This window comes from Rissa tridactyla, chromosome 7 (assembly GCF_028500815.1).
Source record: "Rissa tridactyla isolate bRisTri1 chromosome 7, bRisTri1.patW.cur.20221130, whole genome shotgun sequence".
NCBI classification, from domain to species: Eukaryota; Metazoa; Chordata; class Aves; order Charadriiformes; family Laridae; genus Rissa; species Rissa tridactyla.
The window spans coordinates 18,945,931-18,969,581 of NC_071472.1; the positions used below are offsets into that span (position 1 = coordinate 18,945,931).

The 23,651-nt window shown below is 42.0% G+C and overlaps 1 protein-coding gene across 6 annotated transcripts in view; it reads right to left on the minus strand.

The window, feature by feature from the left end:
• RBMS1 (RNA binding motif single stranded interacting protein 1) overlaps nucleotides 1-23,651 on the minus strand; it is a 149,640-nt gene that overhangs the window by 85,338 nt on the left and 40,651 nt on the right. For 2 of the 6 annotated variants that reach the window (XM_054207722.1, XM_054207721.1), the window contains exon 1: nucleotides 10,926-11,122. The exons of 3 other annotated variants lie outside the window; for them this stretch is intronic. In XM_054207722.1, the coding sequence (XP_054063697.1) occupies nucleotides 10,926-10,988 (63 nt within the window). In that variant the 5' untranslated portion in view covers nucleotides 10,989-11,122. Of the gene's footprint in view, nucleotides 1-10,287; nucleotides 10,724-10,925; nucleotides 11,123-23,651 lie in introns of those variants that run through there. One more of the 6 variants, XM_054207723.1, reaches the window with a different exon arrangement.

The window sequence follows — 23,651 nt, forward strand, 5'->3', positions numbered from 1 at the left end:
CATGCAGTCAGCAGGCCACGCAGGCCCATACAGCAGCGCCTGTGCGAGGGCCTCCATCTCTGGAAGGGGAAGGGACATTTCAGTTGAATCAGGTCTGCTGCTATGTATGGCTACAGATGATGAACACCATGTCAAACGCCAGTCAGGAATAAACCAGTTCATTCGGGCACAGAGCCCGGCTCATCCACAGCTTTATTAGTCATGTTCTTGTCCTTGGTACAAGAATTCAGCTGAGGAATCACAGCCCTGAACACATCAGAAAGTTATAGATAAAGGAAAATGCTTGTGATAAGCACACTTGGAACTGAAAATTAACTTTGAAACACTGCAGTGAAAGGGAATCCACCCAGCTAACGGCTAACGTTTTAAGATAAATTAATCACTTGCCTCTACTTACTGCACAACTACAGTCCTGAGCAACTGCTTTCAGGTTTGTCCCACACTGTGGGCAGTTTCAAGGAATTATATTTTTAATAAGAACACTGAGCTCCACTTTTCTTAGCAGCAATCCTACATTTGCAGCTTATCAATCTGTGCAACCACTGGATGTTTAACACTAATAATCTTGTAAGTCATTATTAGTTTGCTACAGCAGTCGCAGTAAGTGAAAGTTGAAAGACCATGCACTGAGTTTCCTAAAAGAATAAACACTTGAATTTATGCAATTTAATTGAATCTCAAAATTAAAATAGGACAAAAGAATATTGGAATAAGGACTTCCCAGAGGGGAAAAGGAGCCCAAGGAGTTAATTTAGTAGGAAAGATAAGGCCACAAAACCACTAAAGCTATCTAGATAAAAATTCTGCAAAATCTAGGCCATGGAACTTCATGGAGTTATTCCTGTTCTGAGTAATATTTTAATGATTGAACTCTGCCTTTCTGCACACTGAACTTCTGCTTCGAAATAAAGACAACTATTGCCAACAGAAAAACAACATCTACTTCTTTCTAAAACTAGAGTTCTAAATAGTTTTACCAGTCCAGTTTCTTGCCAAAATGAACTCTGCCATTGTTATTAATCTGGAAATACAAGTAACAGTATTTGCGTGAACAATTCCATAGACTGTAAAGAAACTACTTACACAGTAAATGACAGACAGAATTTGAACACGAAGTTTTATCATTCTGAATAATGTGCTCTATCCTGAGCTTTAGAGAACAGTCTTAAATGTATACATCTATATACGTATGTGTGCATGTCTATATTCAAGATATTTAGTCCCAATTGCTGTAATATCTGACCCACTGCTGAATGTTAGTACATTTCTATACAAAAATCTATGGGAGGTAGGAAACTACTATTGACAAATACATTTTGAAGAGCCAAACCTAAACAATTTACCTAAGATTATCCAAAATATCATTGACAGGACAATCTGAACTTCATGTCACCATCTTAATCCCTGTACTGTCCTTGAATAAACGTTACAGGTGTGGCTGACCTGGGACTTTTATTATCACCCAAGACAATGACTCAACACAGAACTTATTTCAGGGGAGGAAGAAGGTGGAGACGGAAACCAGCTCTGAGGATTCAGTAATTTTGGAAGAGGGTCACCCGAGAAGTGTCACACCAAAAAAAGGTCTTTTGAAAGAAGGATAAAACACACAGATAGACTAGGTCTTTCATTCCGTCATCTTACATATTGCAACACAAAACCATACATTAGTAATACTAAATCAACAATAAAGTTGCAAGTGAAACATTAAAAAAGAAAGCACAAAACAGTCAGGAGCTTCAGAGCAGGGAACTCCCAACAACTCATCAGATTACGTAAAGAATGGTTACATGAAAAATCGAAGTGCCTTCTCTAACAACTAAGCCAGTCTTCAGCCCTTAGTGACTTCCCCGAGACCACGACACTCCACACCTGACTGATCTAAGAACAGTATGTTTGTTGGCAATTTGACAAAGTCTGGTTCAAAAGTTAACCTGATTTTGTCACTATAGCAATTAAAATATCAACATAACACTGAAAAAATGAATGACTTCCTTAGCCATTTCCATCTTGCATTAACCTCCATAGGATCGTGGAATATTGTAACTGGGAATGGAGGCAGCTCCTAGGACGCATCAAACAACCAAAAAACCACTGCATTCTTCTACTGGTGCCATGGTGTGCCCTAAGTTTCACTAACACCTTTAACCAACAGAAATTCTACAGAGTGAATTACATCTTGGTACTATTCGCCATAAGAGTTACTTAAATTTTCAAACATGCTCTATAGCTCCTCAAACCACAGGATATTGCTGGTTTTCTCCTTTCAAAAATTGTCCCTAGTTCTGGAATATTTACATGTTTATGCGTGCATTGGAAGCATTCTTGCCCCAAGAACATAAAGGAACAGTTATTTCTCTTTTTGTTCAAGCTAAACACTGCAGAAATGCTCTTTTAAAAATCCAGTTTTGGTGTTTCTCATGCGCACCATTGAGAGCTACATCTCCTGGAATGCTGAAGCAAAGCCCAAAACTGTCCTGTTTCAAAGGTTAGTAGCTAAGCAATTATATTAAATACCCAACTCAAATGTTTTCACCCAATTTACACAGAAGTACTTTTAAATAAGCACAAGTACTACCGTAACGAGGATCACGTAAGCCAAGTAGATTGGATGGAATAATATTAAAGCAATTTAAATACCATTTGATTCTGCTGAATGTCAGTCTAATACTAATCCTAGGACACACCAACTATTCACCTCAGGTTTCTCACTGGGGAAATTCAAAGGTCTTCTGGTTCTCTGTCTCAATAAGAACTTTTTCACGTCAGCAGTCTCACGCCAGGCAGTGGCACCACTGGGTATGGAAGTATGCACTGGCATAAGCAAGAGGCTTAAAATTCAGACCCACATTTTTAGAACTCTTCTTGAACTCATCTGGAAGACAGACCACTAAACACTTCAAAGGATCTCCTCCTGCTGGTGGTTGTTTTCATACCGCACAGAAATCTGTGGAACTGTGTGCCCAGCTCTGCTGAAGACCAGGTTTATCTGGTGTGGGTGCTGCCTTCCCGGGCTTGCAGGAGGCCATGCCATGCGTGCACACATGCGTTGGGTTGGAATGGACCTCAAAGACCATCTCGTTCCAACCCCCCTGCCATAGGCAGGGACACCTCCCACTAGACCAGGCTGCTCAAAGCCCCATCCAGCCTGGCCTTGAACACTTCCAGGGATGGGGCATCCACAACTTCTCTGGGCAACCTGTTACCGTGCCTCACCACCCTCACAGTAAAGAATTTCTTCCTAATAGCCAACCTAAATCTACCCTCCTTCAGTTTAAAACCATTACGCCTCATCCTATCACTCCTCTCCCTGATAAAGAATCCCTCCCCGGCTTTCCTGTAGGCCCCCTTTAAATACCGGAAGACCGCTGGAAGGTCTCCCCAGAGCCTTCTCTTCTCCAGGCTGAAGAACCCCAACTCTCCCAGCCTGTCCTCACAGGCGAGGTGCTCCAGCCCTCTCATCATCTTCCTGGCACTCCTCTGGACCCGCTCTAATTATGAGCAAATTATTCCCATAGGTAGAAGAGAAAGAAAAACACCACTACAGGACTTGAAATTCACCCATCATAGCATGAAATCTCCTTTGCAACATGCCAGCCATCGCTTTAGTGCTTAGCTGAAGAACACTCTAAAGCCTGGGGGGGCAGCATTGCACCTGGTGATGCCCAAGAGACATTAGCACTTCCAAAGCAGGAAAAAACAACCTACAGTCTGCTGAAAGAAGGCTGAATAATCCATCACTGACTTAGATGATAAAAAGAGTCCTCTATCCTTTACCCCCTAAACGGATTTCAAGTATAAAAGGAAATATGGAACCTTAAATCAGAGTCCCTTCTCTGAACACAACCTGAGGCAACAGGGTTGCACAATAACCAGAGTCTTCCTGGGAAGACTGGAAGTCATCTGCTACAGGGCTGCACACAAGTCCTGCACAACTGTTTTGTTTTTCTTTCCATTCCCCAGTTTTAAGAATTTTGTATTTTTCATTTGTGGATTTGTAAACAAGGATCTGCATTTGAGTTTACCCTCATCTGCCTGATGCTTTGAGTGCTTTCAGATTGTTGTGCTGACAAACTGCTATGGTTCCTGCAGGTCAGACAAACCCTAAAACAGGATTCTGAACCACCTCAAAGGAGTTGAGCAGCTACAAACATTGCTTCAGACTGTATCATAACTGGATACTCCTCCACTAAGCTGCAGCAGCCTTGGTGGGAGCCGGTAATGCCTCAGGCATGAAGTGTCCTGCAGTGACTAACAATCCTGAGAAAAGCTCCCTGTAACACTCACCCAAGCTCACACCTGAATCCTGGATTTCGCTCCCAAACACCCTAAAAATGGAAGTGCCACACACATACCTCGGATATCCTAAAGGACTGAATTCTAACATTGTTATGCTGTAGTACCCAGATGACACAATATATGAGCTGTAGTTAACCTAAGGAGTCATGTTTCCACTTTCTTGAAGCAAAGCACCATATGGTAGAGGAGATTCAGAGAGAAAAGAACAGAAAACAATAGAAGGTAGGGAAATAAATAAATCCCTTTCTCGTCTAAGTGGAGAAACAGGAAAAACGCTTAGAATAAGGTGTGAAAGTGCCACTGCCAATAAGAGATGCTGTCAAGAAATGGAATCAATGATGAAATAAAGTTACCTGTATTTAGTTGCTGTAAAGAAGCATTTCATTTCACAAACAGGTAAATGTCAGGCCACACTAAGTTTGATGCTCACCTTGCCCTGGTTCTTCAACCAAGGAAACAAGGTTCTTCAACCTGGTTCTTCAACCAAGGAACCAAGAAAAACGAAGCCCAGCGGGGCTCCCCAGAACAATGCGTTATTTGTTTCCCCTGCAACCTCAAAGTTCTACAGTTCTACCAACCGAGTAAAATCAAAACACTCACTCTATTTGACACATCATTTTTCTAAAGCAGAATACTTTAAACAAATAAGACACACACCAGTGATTTCCTAAACTACTATGGTTAAGTGAACAACACTGCTTTTATGAGGACACATAACAAAAGGTATTATTATGTATTATACTATTATATATTTGTATATATCTGTAATTATCAGCTTTTATTTTGCAACAGACCATACTGCTGATATATCCTCATACTACACCATAAATTCAGAAAAAGACATTTTTGAAGTGTTGCAACTACATTTGTGTTTTGAACAGCTTATCACACTTCAAAACATTTGCTAGATATTTTTAAGCCGGTGCATCTCAGTGCAGGGGTTAGGCCTTAAAATTGGTATAAAATTGTATTGTTAAAAATCAATTAACATAAACTGTAATAAACATTACTAAATTTAAACTGCTCTAAATAAACTAACTCACACTGACATGAACCTAGTTCATCTTGAATCTGTTTAAAGCTGCAGTTTAAAACTACTTTGTGCGTCAATGCACAGCTGCAGCTACGCTGCTTTAACTGCAGTCTCTTGAGGAAAACAGAGCTAAACCTGTGCTAACCACAGCAACCAGCCCCTACAGCACATGATTTTCTTGTTGTGTGGATGTTTTCCTAAGTTGCTGGGTTAGGAGGCTCATGCTTATCTAACCCATGGTTCCCCCCCACGTTTCTCCTTTATTCATAACTCATCCCTTCCCTTTCCTGTTGCATCAGGAAGCTGCAAATACAGTGGCTTCTGCAGGGCTGTTATAATTACCACAGTACACTGCAATTCTGAAACGTATGCAAAATAACTAACAATTACTTCAACAAGGTTTCTGAAAGCATTTAAATGTGGTTCTCTTGGCTTTCTAGAAAACTTCTGACCAACATGCTTCATCAAAGATCAAAACACCTCCATGCACCTCTTCATTAGGACTACAGCTTTATAAGCCTTCACAGCATTCCTTAAGTAAGCTATTTTAAAAATAATCTGATGTAGAAACGGAGAAAAACATTCGTAAGAAGCCAGAAACAGAGCCATGAGGGAAAGCCAGGAAAAAAGTTCCTATTCTCCACTGACTTCTTTTGTTATACACCATCTCACACAACAAACAAAGATCAATTTTAATGAAGACGTTACAGATGAAAAAAAAAAACACAGATCAAAATGGCTATCATATGAAGCGACCATTATTTTTATTTACTTGGTTGCAGCACTGTGCGGATGTTCTAGGAGTCACCTCAAGCTCTCGGGAAAGGATTTTCCCCTCCCTTCCTTCCTTCCCCTCTCCTCCCTGCCAGTAATCCTAGTTTAAAGGATCTAACCCTTCTGAAATGTGTTAACTCAAGCAATTTTTTTTTTAACAGTTGGAAGTTTCAGGAAAAAAAAAAAATGAACCCAAAACAAAACAGCAGATGTTCGAGACACAGACTTCTATTTTCCCTTCCATGTGAAGCTTAATGGCAAAGAGTCATACTTTAAACAATAACGCTTCCAAAGAGATAAAAATATATTGTTCACCCCAATGGAAATACTAAACAAAAACTTCAAATTGCTAAATACAGATAAGACAATCATATCGCTTTTCATAATCTATAACATCATGCCTGACAAGATAAGGTGCTTCCTTTTATTTCTTTCATTCACATTTGTGTTACAAGTATAGAAACCCACTGACTGAGCAGTTTTGCTCCCTCGAGAATAAAGCAGAACTTCATAAACAATCTTACAGATGCACTTAAAAACTTAAAATAGCTGGTACTTAACATAAGAGCTGAGTCTTGTTAAATCCAGGTAGACCCTTTAACATAGTATAAAATGTAAAGGGATATAGACTCTGTCAGTGCAAACCAACGAAACAAAATGAAATAATCCTTATAGTTCTGGAAAGAAACAAACAAAAATAAACTAATCCCATTTATGTAGGTAACCAAAGATATATCTGTTCATTCTTAGGCTCCTAAACCTCCCCCCGCAGCCCTGTGTATACACCCAAGAGGTGTAAAGTCAGTTTGGTCTGGTCTGCTCTCTGGAGCTGCCTGGTTTGAGTTATGACCGTGCCCAGGTCTTGCAAGTTTAATGAGGTTCCTTCTCACACACACAGACACCACACACAGCGCCAACTGGGAAATAATAAAGTAGGATTACAGGTGTAGCTTCTTGATACTTTAAACTTATAGATAGGGTGAAAAGCTCATCTACATTTTTAGCCTAAGATTGGCAAAAGCTTTCTTCACTTAACCGTCATTAGGAACCCACTCTCATCTTCAACTTTTAACAAAGCCCAACCTGCGACATGGCACTTCATGTTAACAGACCTGCATGAAAAGATTAATCAGAAGCTTTGTATGTCTCTCCTTACACAGGCCGAACACCAAATCAGTGTTAAATTCCTCACGTGCAGCTACACCCTGTTAATCTGCTCGAAAGCAGCAAACTATGTAAATCTCCTTACACTGGCAAGATAAACATTACACTCATAGAAACGTAACAAGAACCAGTATTACTGGGCAAAGCTGTTAAAAGGGAGAGAGGCACTGGGCTTCCAGAGCACCCAGGCCGTGGGACCCCGCGCTGGCCTTCATCCCAGACCTCCAGAGCTGCTCCTGGCTTCCTCTTGGAGAAACCTGAGAGCAGAGAAACCTCCCTGCACAAAGCCATTGAAAACCCCTAATCAAATAGCTGCACTAGCTCTGTAGATTCAAGGAGCAGATGGCAGGAGAAAGCCTAATTTTCCATTTACGATAATTTTACAGAGTGTAGAAATATTTACTTCAGAGGAGAGCCTCCCGATTTACATGAGAATAGCGAAAGTGGGAGGAGGGACAGAGTATCATCACGTTCTCAGCACCCACAAACCAAGAGCTAAGCAAGCCTGTATTAAGCAGGATATTGTATGTCATTTTGTTTCCTTCGCATTACAGACGCACACATGTGCATTCTTTGCATAGCTCGAGTAACCTTGTTAGTAAAAATATTAGCTTACACCTACCTTTTTCAGATAGGATGCACGGCCATGAGCATTGTGATAGGCTATTACTGCAGATGCTGTATGGCTTTCATTCTTTAACTAGACCTGAATCTGCATTTCAACCCAATTGTCAGATGAGTTGCCACTCATTTAAGCAACATCTAACTTTTAAGCCTGGCAGAAGAATTTTTAATATGCCTGTCTGCCCATAACACGGGAAATCCTTTCAAAAATACAACTTCAGAGACCATGTTTTAGTATTCTTACAAGTACTCTAAAAGAGAGAAAAAAATTAGGCACCACCCAATCGAATCTGACCTGAAACCCAGGATGTTGACTGGCTCCTACATGCCTGAGATACTCACTGAAATAGATACAGCAGATAACAAGCATAATACTGTAAGCACAGATTCGTTTATAAAACAAAACAAAGTTTCTTGGGAAAACAAAAAGAGAGCGTGGGTAAAGCTCTGGACCTACTGTAGCTAACTAGTATTTTATCAGCATTTTAGATGAAGGCAGAATTTCACATCCCATTACAGTGCCTTAAAAATAAATCAAGAGAGCATCACCTTGCCTTTTACCAAGAAATCACTCACCTTTTCACCTGAATCCATTACAGAATCTTAAAGATGAAACAGGAAAATACTAAAACTGCACTGCTCTTATATTACCCTGATATCATGTATGTTACAATACTGATGGAGACATACAAGCTACTCAAACAATTTTAGTTTCATTTCTAAGGCACTTGAATTTTTTTCAGCTTCATATACTACATGTTGTTAGCATAGGAAATCTAATTTCTCCTTCTAGAGACAATAGTAGATGACTTTTCCTACACTAACAGTACCTAGTGTCTCAGACTAAAGCACAATTATAGCTCAATTGTCTGACTATGGGTTACGCAGAGCACACAGAGACTTCATCTGCACTATTCTTAATTATCAAGAGTTGAAAAATTAGGCTCATAACAGTCTTCAGCACTGTTTGCCATCAGCTCGCCCCTGCAGGTGAAGTCTGAGTGAAAGGCAGATCAGAAAGTCAATCTTTAAACGACCTTAGTCTACATGAATGAAGTTAATAGGAGTTTCCCGCGGACTTAAATGGAGAAAGGCGCGGGCCCTGGCTTCTCATGTAGGAAGTGTTGGCGCAGAGAATGGCTACACACTAACAAAAGAAACCTTTGGTACCCAGGGTCTTAAGCCCACATAATACCCCCCCATTTATTTCTTTCTCTGCCTATTGGGGGGAAAAAAAAAAGGCTCTGTTTGTTTTTCTGATTCAGTCGGCCCTTTTAGCTCTTTGAATCTAAGGAGTGCACTGTGAAAAGAAGAGCATCTTATCAGCCCGCTCCAGGCCGGCAGGAGAACTCCCATCCGCAGGCAAACACAGGCCGGTCCCGCCGCCCGCCCTCCGCGCACCGACACCCTGCCCGGCGCCCCGGCAACACCGCCGGCCCCAGGGGGCCTGCCTTAATTAATGGGCCTTTCAGGTAAGGGTAAGAAAATAGTACCTAATAAATTGGCTTCATTTACAAAGTATGCAGGAGCACCAGACAAGATCATCGGCGTGGGCGGACCCAGGGCATTTATTAAAAACAAACCCAAAGCAGCACACACAATAAGCGTGTTTTATTATGTATGGACTTGAACACTTCGAGTACAAGATCCAAAGATAACTCCACGCACTGTTAGGCAGCATCTGCAGAGCGCTGCCGAGATAACGCGCTGGTGATTCTTATCAAAAAAGGTATTTCTATAAAATAGGGGAGGAGGAGAAAGGGAATAGCAAATTTTGTTTAAGCTTCAAAAAAATACGAGCGCCTAACTTTCCCTGTCGTGCAGGGCAGCCACGCAGATCACACGTCGTCCCACTGAGAATTCAACATTTCGAAGCCCATTTTCCCATTATTTCCATGAAACCCCTGGCTGTGCGCGGCGGGGAGATGCGGTCTGCTATTTCTGCCCCTTAACGAATTCTGACCCCGAGCGAAACAGGACAAATCCCGCACTGTCGCTAACCGAACCCGTCAAATTCCTTGTTTCAGCTGCTAAGGGCAGCAGACACGGAAGGATTTTTCCTCACCTGGAAAGAAGCCTGCCATAGTATTTTTGGCATGCTTTGTCAAGCCGGGAGCTTGTCAGTGACCTCTGCTCCATTTACCCTCTGGCACACAAACACACAGCACACTTTCCGATGGACTTGAAAAGTAAGAATTTTTTTTTTTTTTAAATCAGAGTCAATGAAAAATAACACGCTTCGCAGTAAAGAATGTAACACTAATGCCAACGTTTTTGGGGGGACAAAAGTGAAAAGCGCAGCCGAAGAGACAACGGCCCAGCAAGGTTGTATTACAACCCAACTATTTCAACTATATTATTTCCAGCGACCAAACAAACAAACAAAGAAATACCTCTTTCAGCACAGCTCCATAGATGCGAGTGCTCCGAGCTTATCGGAGCGATCTGTCTGCCCATAAAATGTCACAGGATTTCCCTTGTGCGCTTCAAGGGGGGGAGAAGGGGCAAGTCCGAAGCGCGGCAGAGGGTTTTCCGAGGGCGGTTTGAAAGAAACACCGCGCCGCGATCCGCTCATTTCAACGCCGAGCGAAAAACATCCAACCCGAAGTTTCGCTCTGCGGCCCGTGTTGCAACACCGGCTCCTTTCCAACTTGTTGCCGAGCTCAGCAGGGCCGGCGTCCGCCCGGCCCCCCGCGGCCCCCCGCACCGCGCCGCGCCGCTCGGCCCGGCCGCTAAGGTCACCCGGCGGAGGCCGCCCGGGCACTCGGCAAGGTCACGGCGCAGCTTTTAAGAGGGGGCGAACGAAAAATAAAAAAAAAAAAAAGCAAAAGAAGGAAAAAGAAAAAAAAAGGAAAAAGAAAGAGTTTCTTTTTGTAAATCCCAGCTCTGGAGAAGCTAACAGGCTGCAAGTTGCAACTCCCTCAAGTCGCCACCCCTCTCCCCACTCCTCCCCCAGCACCTCGGGGGGGTGTGGGGGGGAAAGCGGGGGGTGGGGGAGCCACAAACACCCACACCCCCACTCCGCTCTTACCTGCTTCCGATACGGTGTCCGGCTGCCGCCCGCCGCGCTGCTGTTGCTGCTGGGGAAGATCATCGCCCCGCCTGATCCCCGGCTGCCCCTCGGGATGGGGAGCAACTTTGGCGGCCGCCGGGCTGCGGCGCGGCGGGGCTGCAGGGCTCTCCCCGCCTCCGTGCCTTCCCCGCCGGCTGCGGTTCTTCGTTGCCCCCCCTGCCCTTCCCCGACCCCCCCCTGCTCCGCCCCGCTCCGCGACGACCCTACCCCTCCGCGGCCGCCCAGCCTGCCATCAACGGGCTCTCATTGACCGCCGCCGGCTTCCCCAGCCCAGCCCCGACGGACCCCACCTCCCGCCGGCCTCAACCACCGCCCAGAAAGAGGGAGGGAAGGCGGGAGGGAGGGAAGAGAACGGAGGGCCGAACCCGCAACGAGGAAGAGCGGAGCGGGCAGGGTGCCCGCCTCCGGGCTGCGCGGGGGCGGGGAGGGGGGGAAGGCGGCGCGGAGAGGGGCGCGGCGCCGGGGGAGGCGCGGAACGGGGCGGCGGGCGCCCCCCGCGGCTCGCAATGGTTGCGCCTGAGCGGAGGGGCGGCGGGCCCGCGGCTCGCAATGGTTGCGCCTAAGCGGGGGGGGGCGGGCCCGCGGCGGAATGCGCGGCACGCGGGGCCAGGCGCAAATTGCGCCTGGCCCCGCGTGCCGCGCATTCCGCCGCGGGCCCGCCTGCTCTGAGTGCAATAAATATTGTAGTTTTTAACTCGAAAGTTTTTCATGCTTAGCGACGGGGAGAGGGGGAGGAACATCCGGCCAAAGCCCTCATTAACGCCTCGAGGCCAGCATTTGGGAAGCAGGGGGAAATTTCTGGTTTTCTTCACAAAATTTGGGGCCGAGGAAACGTTGCGCTTCTTGGGCAGCAAGACTGGGACACGTGGAGAAAAGGGGGGTTCCACCTTCACTCGCTATTAGCCTGCATTGTTTACATTATATACGTTTGCATTACCCACTGATGCTGGTAATCTAGTTTTTAAGAAGTCCAGAGTTACAGTTCTGTCAAGCCACAGAGTTTCTGACTGGTGACACTTGCCAAAGACCTGGTACGGGCACGCGTCATCAGGCACCTTTTGGTTTCTCTTCCTCTTTCTGATAACATCGTGGCCCTAATCTCACACACACAAACGTGACAATGGGAAACAGCTGGGAAGAAGCAACAAATTGCCAGGTAGTTCATTACTGAAAAGCCGAGTAACATAGTGTCACCTGACGTTAGTATCTACAAAAGCCATAATCTTCAGTTACTTAGTTTCCTAGAAATAATCACCGACTATTTTGGTATCCTAATACATTGCCACCACAGATCAGAGCCCATCCGAGTACAGTCAGTGGTAAGAAAGCACCGTCAGCTGGCAGAACTAAATTCTGCATAACTTAACTTTTTTTTCTGCTTTCAAGTCCTAAAATGTATCTCATTCAGTTTGACCTTGATTTGGTAACACAAGTTTGAGGGCTGCTAGTACTGGGTGAAAAGCACTACAGCCACATGGTGATCGCTGCCACTCAAAAATGTTTGATGGAATAAATTTGTACCGGCAGACTTTACACAAGATCAGGTACCGCCTGTCTGTACTACCCTAACTTCATGCTGGATGACGGATCATTTGTATTCCCACTGCTGGCATAAAGTTAGCACAGAGGCTTAAAGCTAGAATAAAATTATATTCCCTGGTCTGGTGAAGGCTGTAGCCTTATGCCTGCTTTGCTATATCAGCTGGCATCACTGCTGAAAAAAGCAATGGTTCAGCAACTGATTCTGGGTGAAACATTTTTGGTTTTTTTTAATTTTATTCTTTTCTGTCTGATCAGGTTAGTTTTCTTCCAGATCATTTCCTTTGTCTGGTTCAGCATGTGGCTGTGTTACTGCGTGTGCCAGCGTAATGGAGGAGGTAGTATGGGAGCAAAAATAGGCAGGGGTGAGAGGGTGGATATGACTGCTTGTTTTGGCAGCGGTATCAGATTATATTGGCTTAATATGTTCATGTACCTGTGGCTTAATTTGATAGAAACATAGCTGTGTGCTCATGCCTTCCCGAGATGTACTACATACAGTAGGCGATCTGTGCTCCGGTCTTACTTATTATAGCCCCACGGTCCCCGATGACACAATCGGATTCAGTGCTGAAACACTGTCTTAAAGCAGTATAAACTGTAATGGTGACAGGCTACTTCTCCTGCTCAAATCTGTATTCCCAAATGAAAAATAGAAACAATATTTTTTCTGCACAGTGTTCCCATCACCAGAGGGATGAAAAAGCTTACCTCCGCTAACACCTACAGGAGGGCTTTGTTAGCTGGAGATGTGTAGAGCGACCACACCTTCCCCTCACGGGGGGGGGGGGGGGAAAAGCTTTTCAAAACCCATCAATCATCCCTTGCTTCCTTCCTTCTCCTCTTCCTGACCCATCCCCCAGGGAAGAGGCTGGAGGGATGTAAACACTAGATGCTCAATTGGGCCTATTCTCAGATGCTGTCATACCAGGGAAGGCACTCAAGAATATTCCAAAGCAGTAGCTGAAACACTGCCGTCTTGCCCTCCCTGCCACCACATGTCCCACAGCTTCCCGTGATTCGGACATGGATTTCCCTCTCTTGGATTCAGTATGTGACACATTTCTCTCAGTTACCATTACTCTCTTTCCTAACATATTGAAAACACACAACAACAAATATAATACTGTAAACATCTACCAGATCACAATCAAACGGTATCTCCTTATTTGTTGTTGTAAAAGAAAAACAGGCCACAGAATTTTGTGGCAAGAAAACCTTGATGTCCTATCCTAAGTGCTAATCTATCTATCAATATTTTCTGTTCTTTATAAAACACTTGAGTAATCTGCCTCCATTTTTGCCTCACATGGGGACAGAGCTGCCTTTCAATGGCTATGATGGGGTTACCGAGAATACAGAGCCAGACTCCTCACAGCAGTGAGGGGAGGAAGGGGACAGCAGACCTAAATTGAAACGAGGGAGTTTCTGACTGGACATGAGGAAGCCAGGCATTGCCCAGAGGGGCTGGGCACTCTCCATTCTTGAATGTTTTCAAGACCAGACTGTGTACAGCCCTCAGCAACCCGACCTGATGCCTCTGCGGATGCTGCTTTGGGCTGGAGGTTGGACTAGAGATCCCCTGAGGTCCCTGCCAAGCTCAACCTACACTTATACGAAAAAGCTGCTTTGTTCTTACTCCAGAACATAGTCAAAATGATTTCTGTGTAAAACCCTCTATTTGAGATTAAGTTGATAAGGCTCAAGATAATGTCCTGGACTTTTCAGTACATGTACAGTGATATATCAGTGCAAGATACTGACAACAGTTTCCCTACATATTTTCTGGGATGTAAGCAGCATGCCTTGTTTGCAAAGAATAGTCTCAGTCTTACTCATTTGGAAATCCCAAAATGGAGACACCTAATCTATAAAATGTATAAAGATGTGATAATTTAAATCATATTTTCAAGGGCTTTATTATTAACCATGTTACAACAGGTGTGAACGGACTTGCAGGTAGCCAGGCATCTTGCTGCTTAGAGTTATAAATGAGCAATTCATTTTGATCCCGAGGGAAAAAGGTGACCGTAGGGTCTAAGAAAATCTAAATATCTGTATAAATTATGTTCAGAGCTTCTTTAAATTACCTAGAGTTACTTATTCAGAAATAAGGAAAACTTGCTGAGCAGACCTGATGTGTTTTGGAGCTACAATGTTGTAATTACATATTCTGTTTGGTTTGGGTTGGGTTTTTTTTTATGTACAGTTCAGAAATTTAGGTTTGCAGAGAGACTGGGTAAATACAGAAAGAAAGATCTCTCTGAAAACCTGTAGACAATTGGAAGCCCTCAAGAATCTTTCCAGTAACGTTTATCAATCTTAAGAAATCTACTAGACTGGCAAAACTAAGCCATTATTTTAAAAACAGTTCTACCCATTTAAGCTGCCACTTTACCATTTCTGTTCTAAATCAAATCCCTGGCTTCCCTTATTTATCTCAAAATTCAACTGCAGTAGCTATTTCCCCTCAGGGCATTCAGTGCCTCTGTCGGACAGATGGTCCCTTGGTCCTGGATCTGCTTTAAAAGGGAAACTTTCAGTCTATTGCAAAACCCTGTGAGTCCAGATTGAATCTCCTGACTCTCCTCACAGCCCTGCTCTCCTGGCCACTTCAGGGCCTCCCAAAGACCCATTAGTGGAGGAGTGATTACGGGAACCTCATTTCCCCGCTTTGACGAGACCAAGCAGACCTATGGGCTTCCCACCACAACGCTCGCTTGCTTGAGGATCCATCCTCTGATCGCACCCAGTCACAAGTAAAAAGATACAAACCGGAACTGAACCACAAAAACGCAAAAATAGTTTGAAATACTCTATGCAAACCAAGGAAAGAGCACACAGGGCTGAACTTTGAGAGGTATTAAGCATTTCCTGAAAAGTGTTAATAATGGGGTATGGGAAGCTAAGTATTGTGCAGAAGCAGATTTTAATTTTAGGCTTGAATTCATCTATTCAGAACTGAAAGCAAGAAAAGCATTTATAACGGCCAAAGGAATAAAGTAAACTTCATTACATGGGAAGCTCCTTTCGAGATAAATAATCTCGTAATTAATTGTTTTTATTATTATTTAAGTATTCCCAGTACACAGGTAATGAAAAAAAAATCTGCCTCTTGCTAAATGAGGATGAGAAGAAAACATCAGTAGAAATGGAACATAGTAATGCCATGAACATGCGAAACACTTTCTATACAAAAACTTCTGTAAATTTTCTTTTTTTTTTTAGAAAAATAAAAATATTAAGAAACAATGACTTCTGCAGAAGTGTATGATCTACTAAGAGTGAGGTATTGCACACACAATTGAGAAGTCGTTGTTTAAGACTGCAGTCTTCAAAATAATCACAGGAATATATTCAACAATAAGAAAAGAATCTCCATGACAATCACAACCAAAAGGGGAAGACAAATAACTTTTTTCATCTGTACCGTTTCAAATATTGGTACCAAGATACCAAATTATTTATATTCTAGATTAGAATACAAAAAACCAATGCCATTTCATCACTCATTACAAAATACCTGTGCACAGTCACTGTAACAGATTTCTTTTAATTCGAACTCATCAGCTCATTCTCTCTGGGAATCCTCCAACTTGTCTCTGATTTTCCCATCACCTCAGAGGATTTTTCCCTTAAATCCAACAGCTCTCTGTGAGAAACAGAGCAGTTCTCTGCTCACAGAACGCCTCTGCTGTGGCCACTGGGCTTCTGCCTCCCATGACAGGTTTTGACTCCTCCTATTCATTTTAGCTTGCAGTTCATTCCTTCCATGCTTCCTTAAACGTTCTTGGAAGGACACTTTATAAATTGCACAATTATAAATAATTGTTGCCATTCCTTCAGTGATGACTGGTGTTAAGAATATGAACATAGAGAGCAACACAATCTCTTGTTAATGCCATGCCAGCATTTTGTATTATGGAATGCATTATTTATTCTTTGAAAGCCACAACAAGATACTTTCTTATAGAAGTATTTCCACTGTCAAACAAACAGCCCCTTCCTAAACACATCCTGTACATTCTGGGAAGCACAAGTATGAAACAGAATTATTGTAAAGGATTACTACTTAACAGGAATTTAAGGAGGCCGCTGATATCTGGTAATTAAAACACAGGGCAAAACCCAATCTTGATTTGTGGAATTAACTAAAATGGCTCTAAAAGATCTGAGTTCTGCCATTAGCTTGATAATGTTGCCAGACACTTGTTTGAAACTATAAAGCAGTCAAAGCCTGCAAACAGTTGCCAGAGTTATTGTAAAGCAAAATAATAAACTCTGTCTGAAATGACAAAGTATATTGGTTTTTTCTGCTTTGTTATTAACTATGTAGGAAGTTGTTCATCATTATATTAAAACATATTTATGTTTTAAGTGAGACTACTAAGAAGAGCTCGCTGTTTTGACATGCTTTCTTGACTGTGTATATTTTACATTTTGTGCAGAATAAATTCATGGAACCGTAGAAGGCGGCAGCAAAAATATTTGCTAAGTATTTTCTAGGAAACATTGATTCTGTACAGCTATTTTAATTTTTTTACATATTTTACATACTTACATTTTAATACAAATATTAATAAAAGATGAAGCAAAATGTGGAAATACATAAATATTTTTTCTAAAACCTGACATTTAGTATGGTTCTAGAGTAGGGTTATAGCTGCTGGTTTTCCAACAGAAAAGAGGCTCTTTCAAGGCACAATGTGTTCAATTTTGGTGTGCTGGATTTTCTTGGACGAAATTTTTCATGGTGTGGGCCAGGCTTCAATGGTTACTATTTTACTAGAATCTTAGAAATAAGAAAGAAAAGACATGAAAAGAGTCCTACAATTAAAATATGTTTAAAGATTGAGAACAGTTAATGACCCTGAAAATATAAATCATTGCGCAGTGGTTAGAGTGGAAGATCTGACTGAAAATCAGCCAGACATAAATTTTATTCCTTTGTATGTTGTTTTCTTGGTATCTATCCATGAAATAGCTTCAGATTTGTCAGTACTCTGCAGTTATGGAAAAAAATATATATATTCAGACCCTTACCTGGTCTTTCCACATCTATAAAACAGGAGATACACATTGAAGGCTTGAATGAAACATGCACTATTTGCATGGTAAGCAAATTTTGTACTAGAGCAACGAGGAGCAGGCTGGAATCGCAACACACACTATATCCAAAATGACTCATTATGGAAAAAGGCGGGGGGGGCTGGAAGCAGAAAAAGTCACTTAAAATATGATATGCCAAAAAAAGATGGAGTTACTGTCACCAGCACAAACCCAGGCTTGCACACTTGAGCTATGGGGTTGAAGAACACCCAAGGAAAAACCAGCCGAGATGCCACTCTGCAGACCTCTGCTGCAGACAGCAGCCACACTGGCAGGAGCGACAAGCCAGGCTGGAGACTGTGTACGGTAGGTGTATACCTGGGAATATCTTGGAACAAATCCACAAAACATGTCTCTTTCCAAATAATGTTGTTGTCCTAAGATGACTCTTCTTGCTTTTTTTTTTTTTCTTTCCCTGGAATGAAGTTCTGTTGTGTTTGTTTGACAAATACTAGTGGTCAAGTGAAGAACCGACAGCTCTACCTGCCGACAAGCACTGTGCAAATTTTTCCTGTCCTCACACACATCCCTGTCAATTAACCTCATTTCTGACCTGCAAATGTCTTTACAGTGCTCAAACTCCCCTGAGGACACTGACTGCTCTCGGGTGTCCATTTACATCATCTCTGTTGGAGTGTGAGAAACTCATTTCCATATAGATTTCAAAGGGACATATAAATTTTATCTGTTTCAAAATTATAGCCTTTACCCTCCAAGTTGGTTTTATAATCACATGTAAACAGAAAAACATTTGTTTATAATACACAATCTGATTATAATGACCTAATTTAGAGTATGAAGGGAAGAAACAGCATCATGTGGCAGAAGTTAAGCAAACATTCAATAATGAGTCTGAATCTTATCTCATTTTCAATATCTATAAAATAAAAGTATCCACATAAACCTTGATAGGATTGTTCCTGAAGTACCTGGTGTAGCTTACATCTCTGACAGGCATTACGGGCTTCAGTCTGCCAAAGAAGCTATAAACCGAAGTGGTTTTTTCCTTTAAAAATGCATGCTCTACCCCTCTGAGTTCTGAAATTCCAGACTTGTTACCTTGCACCTACAAACCACCAACACAACACAGAACAAAATGACCAACAGATATATCTTCAGAGCAAGAAAATTCTTCCTCCCGTGTAAATTCAGCGCTCATAAATGCCGTCTGCCTGGGGGTCATGGCGATGAGAGCCCTCCGGCAGCCAGGCACTTGGCACCTGCAGGGGAACGTTCCCCTCTCGGGGGTGAAAGAAGGATGTAGCTCCGTCTGATGCAGCCTTTCCCTCAAAGGCCATAGGATCCTATACCTGAAGGTATCAGATGTAGCTGATGCACCACAGGCAGGCGAAAACCAGGAGCAGAACACCAAAGCCTTTTTCTGACACACTGGACAGCCATCGGCTGCAAACAGGGGTTTTTGCCACTTCCACTCTGTGCTAAACTAGCAACAAACTTCACTGCTATCCCAAGACCGCATCGTCACCTCCATCATTTCAGTTCCTGTAATTTTAAATTCAGAGATGATCTGAATATTTATGTTCGGTAATCAGTAAATTAATCAAGATGGCTAGGACAATTTATTTCAGGGAGTAATTCATAGAGTTATTTACTAATTGTTCTATATGAAGTGTCATGGGCTGTCAGCAGCACAAATCACGGTGGGAAAATATTTCATTGCATCATAATTAAGTTTTATGTTTATTTAGGTAAATAGATTCTTAACGTTGTTTTCAATACGTTTTCTCGAGTTGGATTCAAAGTATCTACCAGACACTGCAAAACCACATTTCACAGGTCTGTTCACCAATATCAACGCACATAAATCAAAGATAAAACCTGGAATGAAATCCTGGCCTGGTCAATAGGAGCTTTACCAGCGGGTCCCAGATTTCAACCAGAATAAAAGCACTTACACTGTGCTTTTGTGATCTACTGAGTGCATTTAACCACTCAGGGATGCGGGAAAGGAGGAAATCTTCTGCCCCTTTCCCCCTTCCTGCTCTGACCTTTGTGGTTTCCAGCTCTCTGCTTGATCCTCTGTTTCTTTTTCTTGCTGATTCAACTCACTAACCCAGCAGAAATCTTTCAACTTTTCTTTCTGCCATGACAGGGAGCTGAGTGGGGTCACCGAGGTGTGTAACAAGACCACCACAAGGGAAGTGGTCGGAGCACGCAGCTGGGAGCAGGCAAGGTGGGGAAGGTGTGTGTCCCCATGGGAGGGGGTGCTGCTGGCTGGGTGGCTTCATGGAATTTTACTTAGAACACTTTTCACTGGCGACCATTTTTTTAACCATATATTTCCAGTCAGATTCCAGAAAAGTGAGGTTATTGCAACAACCAGACCCCAGCCACTTTGTGCAGATGCACTGCAGCAGAGTTGGGTGAGCGAGTTCGGATAACACAAGAATTAGGTTGAACTTTCGCCCCTAGTTCCAGCATTCTTTGAAGTTCTTCACTGCCTTGGCAGCTCCTTCCCCTATCTTCCTCTATTGCAGCTTCTGTCAGAGGCTCTGCATAGCCAGGATTCTCTCCGTTCTGGGATCTTCAAAAAGAATTTTGCGCTCAGCTCCCCAGGGACCAGATCTTCACAATGTTTCAGTGCCTGCAGTACAACTCGCTGCACTTACTGCCGAGCGGAGCAGAACTCCCAGCAGTGTTTGCTCAATGGGCTCTAAGACAAAAAGGATTTCAGCAAATGGCTACGGGAACCTTCTAGGACTACTTACTAGGAGGAAACAGATGATCTTCTTCTAGTGGGAAGCAATTTTGTGTAATTTTCTCTATAGTATTTCAACATGAATCTATGAGAAGATGTGCCCTTGCAGACACGTCATGTTTTTGTTACTTATCCATCAAAACTACCAGAAAAACAACGACCCGCGTCAAGACCTGACCCAGTTGTCCCCTAATGTAATCCAGTAGTACCTAATAAAGATAACTGGATACTCTCATATACTGCTTTTGACCCTAAGACACAATTTATCCTTCATTATTCTAAAGATCATTGAAAAGTGTTCATGTGAATACTTGCTTACACAATGATAGATGGAGCTTTGTTGTATTTTTCATTTATCTGTTGGATTTATTATTTAACCTAATTGGCTGAACTCCAGACCAAAATACTGACCAACTATATTTGGTGAAGGACATACAAAATTATGTTTGGACAAACGTATGGATTTCGGAGACCCGCAGATAACATTGCTGCAGAACACAGGCTTGGGTACTCTAGAAGCGAGGAGAGGTTAATGGCTCGGAAAGGCAAACACATTTGCTTCTTATACCTTCATTGTAATCAGTTACTTTACAGCAGACAGTCTCATTACTATAAATTGCAACTAGAGGCATTTTTGCCTTGCAAAGGAATTCATAAAAACATGTCAGATCATGTCAGCTGAGATGTTATATAAATCACATTCTGCACAAAATGAAAAAATACATTTTGCATCCAAGAAATTTCAGATTGTTTTCTGAGTAGAGCCCACTGTTTCACAACTCCAGAAGATTTTTTATCAGAATTACAGACGCCATTTAAAAGACATCAAAAGAAAGTTGAAAATCTAAGTATGCCTAAATGCTTCCATTTTAATCCCCTTGTTCATTATATTTCCACTAAAGTTGCTACTTCATTCCACAGAAGGGCTGCTCCCAACACTGCCTCAGACCATTTACGCATACGCATTAACTTCTGCGCTTGCATGTATGCAATCTAGTGACATTACCTGGAGAAAAAGGAGCGTTCTTAAATCAACTACAAACATACTGACAAGAGGTATGAGTAAAGAAAAATCCATATGTTGTAATACTAATTTCAACTGCAACTAAAACTTGTAAAAACTACTAACTTTTTTGACATTACTAGGTCTTTAGCTTTTTTCTTTACCTACTTCAGTATTCAGTAACTTGAGAAAGAATAAGCCCTTTTTCCTAGCGACCACATACAACCTGACGGTTCATGTGAGCAAATCGTGTAGACACAAGATTTTGCAGGAACTAGGCCAGGGTGAAAAAAAGACAGAGCTGTATTAATCCCTTGGTGACTATATTCAGTGGGTTACGCATTGGCTGTACCAGCAGATTTGACCAAACCGTTCTTACTCACAGGAATGAAAAATAGGAAATGCTAAAACTTTGAGTTTCCTTTTGAGTTTGACTATTTATTAATAAGTCATTAATAAATGACTTACTTAAACTGCAAAATAAAGTCCAATCTGATTCTTCATTTTAAAAATTTAAACAATAAATTCCATATTTTGTATCAAAACACATAAAATCTGACCCCAAATCCACTTGAGCAGAATCACACAACACAAGTATCTCACGTTGAGCTTTCTCACTGTCGTTTTTACTAGTGTCATTGTAGAATACAGAAAAAAATTGTTTATTTTCCTTAAAATAATCATTAAGTCTTTGAAATGTCACCAATGTAGACAACCTTTGATTTTTTTAACAAAACAAAGGCAGTTTTAAATTAACTAAAAGGTTAATTCTGGAATGTATTACCATAACATTTCCATTTAAAATAACACATCCTCTTATAATCTATATTTTAGATTCCTCCATTACAGTTGGTTTAAATGCTTAAAATTGCCTAATTACTGATGTTCTATTATGTTTGGCTGATAAAATTCAAGAATTGAATCAAAACTGTGCTAGAACTGCTTTGTTAAAATGCTAAAACAGCCAGGCAACGTGCCTCTCATTAACTACCAGCTACTTTTTGATTGTCAGTGTCGATTGCCTGCTAAGCAGCTCACGCTACAATGGAAATTATTTTATGATACCTATAAGGATCTTAGTTTGTGCTGAACTACGAGACTGCTCCTTGCTCCTTTCAAGAACTGTAAACTATAAAGTAAACATACTGGGGGAAAAAAAAAAAAGTCATGCCTTTTCATGCTGAGAAACTCCAGGCTTCAGATGACGCATAGTACTTAATGCTATTTACTGTACCGCTGTAATTATTCGGTAGCTGATCAAACTAATAAACATACCATTTGGCAGAGTGGGTACTTGTAGTGAGTGGATGTGAGTCCTTCTTTTTTTTCAACTGAGACTTTGCTACTCCTTTCGTATCAGATCTGATTTAAGAGATGTCTCTCCCGCCACAGCGTTCCCTCTCCACATCCACGCCAGCCACTTATTCCACCCTTCGGAGCAGACATTACCACACTCCTTAGCTGGATTGAATCAACTGGTCGTGCGGGTGTGCTATGAAGTGGAAAAGTAAACTGATACAGTTTAAACCTACAGATATACATATATATTTTTCCTAAGGGGTTGATTTCCCAGTTCAGATGTAGAGAGCAGCTGTAACACATAACAGGCTCGGCTAGAGCCGGGCACTGAGCAGGAACTTCTAAATCCCACTCAAGTGTTGAGGGAACAGTGATGTGGAGATGCAGCCTGGCTGCAGAGCCCTGGCCAGGCTCAGAACTGAAAGCAAGCAGCTACGCAGGGTTTTAGGTAGCAGCATATAAAATATTTTAATTTCAAGAGACATTCGCAAACACAGAATGTCCTTAGTTTTGTCTTCAGATCTCAATTAAACTTGCAAATGAAATCATCTTTGTTTAAAACCATACTTTAGGGAAAGGCACTGCAATATACTATATGCTTGGAAAGAAATTAATAAAGCTCCACGAAGAGAAGGAAAATGGTGTGATTTATTCAACTGAATATCAGTGGTTTAAAAAACAAAGTGGAGATGTTGCACATTTAACAAAAAGCTTAAGTTCACAAATTTCCTCACATGTATGGCAAATCTTTCTTTAAAAGCTGAAATCCTGGTTACAGTAACTTCCTATTCAGTCATTTCCTTAATTAAACCATTGAACTTTAATGTGAAATACAGCCATTACAAAACCAGAAAGGAATCTGAACAATAACAATCCAGTCAAATGGGCAGCGCAATAACTAACAGTGATGTCAAGAACACTGGCTGATACTTTTTGGTCTGAATCAATTATTTTGTGATTCCCTGAGATACAAAATCAGGTTTTAGGAGACTCTGTACTGGATCAAAGCTGCACT